Source organism: Gymnoscopelus braueri, assembly GCF_963280865.1.
Source record: "Gymnoscopelus braueri genome assembly, chromosome: 23".
Lineage (NCBI taxonomy): Eukaryota > Metazoa > Chordata > Actinopteri > Myctophiformes > Myctophidae > Gymnoscopelus > Gymnoscopelus braueri.
The window spans coordinates 41,277,463-41,282,822 of NC_137625.1; the positions used below are offsets into that span (position 1 = coordinate 41,277,463).

The 5,360-nt window shown below is 44.5% G+C and overlaps 1 protein-coding gene across 1 annotated transcript; it reads left to right on the forward strand.

Annotated features, from left to right (window-relative positions):
- Positions 1-3,697: 3,697 nt before the first annotated feature.
- Positions 3,698-4,735, forward strand: LOC308079658 (lysophosphatidylserine lipase ABHD12-like; the record flags this gene model as incomplete). Its single annotated transcript, XM_080421209.1, has 1 exon — positions 3,698-4,735. The coding sequence occupies one exon, from the start codon at positions 3,698-3,700 to the stop codon at positions 4,733-4,735; it is 1,038 nt and encodes a 345-aa protein (XP_080277335.1).
- Between the last annotated feature and the right edge of the window lie 625 nt (positions 4,736-5,360).

Genomic DNA, 5,360 nt, shown 5'->3' on the forward strand with positions numbered 1-5,360 from the left:
GTTGACGAACATCTTTTGTCATAGTTTTAGTCAACAAAATTAACACTCCTGCAGGAGGAGGCTGGGGAGATGGAGGGAGTTTGATCACTGAAGAGCTGTCATTCTTGGTGTAGTGAGAGATGTTGAGCATGTAAGAGTGAATGTCGGTCTGCTTAACCCATTAAAACCGAGAAAGCGTCATTTTAGATTTTAGATTCTAACCACTATTACATAATACTTTGGCTATTCAAAAATAGCAGATATACAATCTAGTAGGTCTGCTATTTTTGGAAAAATCTTTTTAAATTTTTACATTTAATTTTTAATGTGGCCAAATACATATACTTTGGGGGGTCCTTGACACAACGTTTGAGCACCACTGATGTAGCGACACAAGTTTTTCAGAAAACTGTTAGGATTTAACTGTTTAGCATTTATTTGTAGAATCGGCCTCAGATCTTAATGGGTTAAATAGTCCATGTAGATTGAACCACTGGGCTCGTGACCGTATGTGACTGGACCAAGGGGCCAGCTTCCTGCTTTGAAATTGAGTCGACATAGGAAGAGAGTTCAAGTGACAGTTCATATGAATGGCCTATAGTTTCGCTGTTTTACCCCTGCTGGTGTCAGTTAATGCAAGCGGATGGTTTTTTGACGAACTTTAGACTAGATTTTCTTACCTTAATAAACATTGTCATAAATACTATATGATTCCAGTCGCTAGTTTAAAGTCTTCTTTCAATCATCATGATATGCGTTTTGGTAAATTATGGTCCAATTTATTTAAAAATTGACGATAAAGTAGGCTATGCTCTAGGAGGGGCGGGATGATTTGATTGCCAAGCTACACAACGAATTGCATTCATTCCCCGCCCCCACTTTTGATTGACAAGCTACCCAACCAATAATGGTCTGGTTGCATTGCGCAGGATATGACGCGATATGACACAATATTGAAAGATGACGGATTTGAAATTCCTGAACAATCGGCTTCATTTACGGTCAGGAGAAACCAATGGTGTGGGTTTGTCCATTCTTTTTTTACAGTCTATGGACTGGAGGCTGAATGAGTTACCACGATGCTCCATGTCAAAATGTCACTCGTATCAGATTAGGAGCGCCACTATATAATAGTAAATGATGCCTTTTATACAGCGCCTTTTATCCAAAGCACTTTACAATGTGCATTGAATTCGCCCATTCACATGCAAGAAACCAACCTGCTCATCGGGAGCAGGTAGGGGGGGTTCAGTGCCTTGCTCAAGGACACTTCGACACTAAATGAACCTGCCGTTTGCATTCGTTCTCCCATGTCAAGAAGAATGAAAGCGCTGTGAGTGCATGCAGCCATCTCTTCCCATCCACACACATGCACACGCACACACACACACACACACACACACACACACACACACACACACACACACACACACACACACACACACACACACAGAGTCAGACAGCGGTGTCTGAGTGTGTAAGAGTGAGTGGGAGCAGCCTGCGAGTTTACTACAGCGTTTCTACGCTAGCATAGCAACGAGTGCACTGGTTCATGTGAGGTAAGGCAAGGAGAGAGCGAGAGAGAGAGAGAGAGAGAGAGAGAGCGAGAGAGAGAGAGAGAGAGAGAGAGAGAGAGAGAGAGAGAGAGAGAGAGAGAGAGAGAGAGAGAGAGGAAGAGGCAGCAGCTCTGGAGGAGCAAACTTTCCAGGGAGTCCCCAGCAAAAGGTATTAATAGCAGCACATACCACTTGAACCCTATTTTATAATTCGTCTATTCAAAAATAGCCGATCTATCTGATATTTCTGAAAAAGCTTGAACATGTTTGAAACATTTCAAATATTCTTTAACAATACAACTCTTATCTTAAGTATGTCTATGGGGGTCCACAGCCAGATATATGATACATCCATTGAAATGGATGGTTTATTTCTGTGTGTGTGTGTATGTGTGTGTCTTCCTTGGATGTGGTAGCCGTTTCTCAGACTCCCTCTCCGGAATCGAACCCTGATTCCCCGTTACCCGTGGTCACCATGGTAAGCACGTAGCGTACCATCGAAAGTTGATAGGGCAGACACTCGAATGACACGTCGTCGCTGCGGAGGGCTGGCGATCTGTGTGTGTGTGTGTGTGTGTGTGTGTGTGTGTGTGTGTGTGTGTGTGTGTGTGTGTGTGTGTGTGTGTGTGTGTGTATGTGTGTGTGTGTGTGTGTGTGTGTGCGCGCGCGCGTGTGCATGTGCGTGTGTGTGTGCGCGTGTGTGTAGACTTCAATTTTATACTGTGTGTAATTGGCTGCAGACCCTCATTTTGTGCCAGGGACCCCCATAAGAGAGGACATGTCGACATTTGTACAGAACGCATCGCCTTGTGAGCTAGATCGGCTATATTTTGAGAGAGAGAGAGAGAGAGAGAGAGAGAGAGAGGATGTGGAAAGAGGGGAGCAGGGGGAGGAAAGAACAAGAGTAAGAGAAGTGAAGGAAAGTGGAGGTAATAGACAGAGAGACAATGAGAAAGATGGAGAGAAGAGGGGAGAGCGAGACAAAGCAAGAGCTGCTGCTGCTGCTGCTGCTGCTGCTGCTGCTGCTGCTGTAGTGCTGTACAGTTTTGAGATATTCGTACTTTACTTGAGTATTTCCAATTTTCAGTACTTTTACTTCTACTCCACTACATCTCAGAGGCAAATACTGTACTTTTACTCCACTACAATTATTTGAAAACTTTAGTTACTAGTTATTTTGTAGATTTGGATTATTATTACAAAACATACATTAACCACTTCAGCCCTATATACATTTTGGCCATTTGAAAATTTTGAGCTTGTAAGATCGGGTCATACTAATTGCCCAAAAGTACCCAAAAATACCCAATAGTACCCAAATGTACGCTTTTGGGTACTTTTGGGTACTTTTGGGTATGCTTTTGGGTACTTTTGGGTACTTTTGGGTATGCTTTTGGGTACTTTTGGGTACATTTGGGTACTGTTGGGTATTTTTGGGTACTTTTGGGCAATTAGTATGACCCTGTAGATCGGCTATTTTCAAAAGATTTGAGAACTTGAAATGGGACATTCTGCATAATGAGTACTTTTACTTTTGGTACTTTAAGTACATTTTGATGCCAATACTTTACTCAAGTACATTTAGAATTCCAGACTTTTACTTGTAACAGAGTATTTCTGTATTGCAGTATTGATACTTTTACTTAAGTGAAAAAAAAAAATCCTCTGGTTTAGAAATGCGGTGAGAGGAGTGGCTGGACTGACCAAGGAAGAGGCAGGAAACAGAACTAGATTATCCGCTGAGGTGACCCCTGATGGGAATGAACCGAAATAAATCAGAGACAGAACCTACAGGCACCCAGCAGCTCGAAGAGTCTAAATACGGTTATGGCTGAGACATCGTGACATCAGCAGGATGACACAGATGGCGCAGTATAAAAAACGACAAGCGCATTCACAGTCTTCACAGTGGATCAGCGAGTGGTCTTTTTGACGTGGAAGTAATAGAGAACTGAAGCATCTCTTCCGACTTGTCTCGCTTGCTCTAGAAACAACAAGGCCCTAGCTTCCAATGGAAATTACATCTTAGTTAAGGTTCTAATCAAACATCACTGCAGCAGGCCTCTTCTCAACCGGTAAAGCCGGTCTCTTTGTTCACGTTCGGAGAAAGGAAAAGACAAATCGGGATCTCAGACAACAGGGCAGATTTCTTGGTTTAAGAAATGGAGACAGGAATGACCTCCTTGTTGCTGATCGTCTCATTGTATGTTTCTTTTCCCGTTCTCCTCTACCTGTTTCCGTGGATACTGGGACATTTCGTATATTTACACATCTTGAAGTTTCCTGCATTGGTGGACCTCGGCAGGCCAGAGAGGATCCTGAACAACACCTGCAACCTCTACCTTACGACTGAGGAGGGGGTCTCGGTGGGTGTATGGCATACACTTCCCGTGAGCCGGTGGAAAGAGGCCACCGGGAAAGGGCCAGACTGGTACAAGGAGGCGCTGGGAGATGGCCGGCCAGTTATCGTCTATCTTCACGGCAACGCGGGCACCAGGGCGGGCTCTAACAGAGTTAAGCTGGTGAAGAAACTAAGCGAGGCGGCGTTTCACGTGCTCTCTTTAGACTATAGAGGTTTCGGTGATTCCAGTGGGGCGCCCAGTGAGGCTGGCATGACCACTGATGCCCTCTACCTGTACTGGTGGGCAAAGCAACACACCAAAGGTGGTCTGGTGTGTCTGTGGGGACATTCCCTTGGTACCGGGGTGGCAACCAACGTTGCACTGAAAGTGCAAGAACAAGGTTCACTTGTCGACGCTGTCATTCTCGAAGCCCCATACACGAGCATCTGGGAAGCCGTAACATGCCATACTCTCTATAAGCTGTACAACTTCCTTCCAGGTTTTGGGAGACTGGTGCGGAAAATCTTAGAAAGGAACAACATAGTGTTTGCTAACGATAAAAATGTAAAGACTTTGTCCAGTCCACTCCTGCTGCTTCACGCAGAAGACGACCGTGTTGTTCCCTATCACATGGGACAGAAGCTATACGAACTATCGCTCCAGGCTCGGAAAGAACGTAATGTGAAGGGTCACGTTCAACTGGTGACCTACAGTGCGTGCCGTGCGTATTCACACACTAGAATCTACAAGGATGAGCTACTTGGATCCAAAGTCGACGAGTTTCTGCAGAAGCTGGAGGCCTACCAGTGTGTGGACCCCACAGAAAGTGGGTCACGACTAAAGGTAGTGGGAATGTGATCGCAATGGAATTGAATTGAATCGTGAGACCAGTGACGATTCCCACCTCTAGAAATGACTCCAAAGCAGGTTGCCAAAAGAAGAAATTACTTCTGTTTCAAATTGTATTTAAATACTTTAGAAAGATCTTGTCTCTGTGGCCCGAAGATACTTAAAATATATAATGAAAAAAGTGTCCAAATGGAGATCTATTTTGAGAGTTGTGGGTTGACTAGTGTTTCAAGTATATTTCAAATAAAAAAAATTGATCTACAACTATGCATCGCGACGTGTTGTGAGCTTGTAGATCGGCATTTTTTTTCCATATAGCCGATGTATATAGGATTCAAGTAGTAAAGCAGATTTTGTCTGTGTGTGTGTGTGTGTGATCATGCAGCCTATCGCTTCTTTTGGGCTTGTTTTTGTAGACATGGCCACTTGTTTCTTTCGCAAGATCTGGCAGAACTGTTCTACACCCCCGAGCAAAGGGGACAGCTGCTTGCCCCTGATAAACGCTTGGCATTTGGTGCAGTGAGAAAAGTGAGGGATACCTGCCCACCACCGCGGAGGCTGGGCGTTTGAATCCACCGTGGTGCATCCGGCTTTGTCGAGCGTCTATACGAACACAATTGGCTCGTGTTCCGGG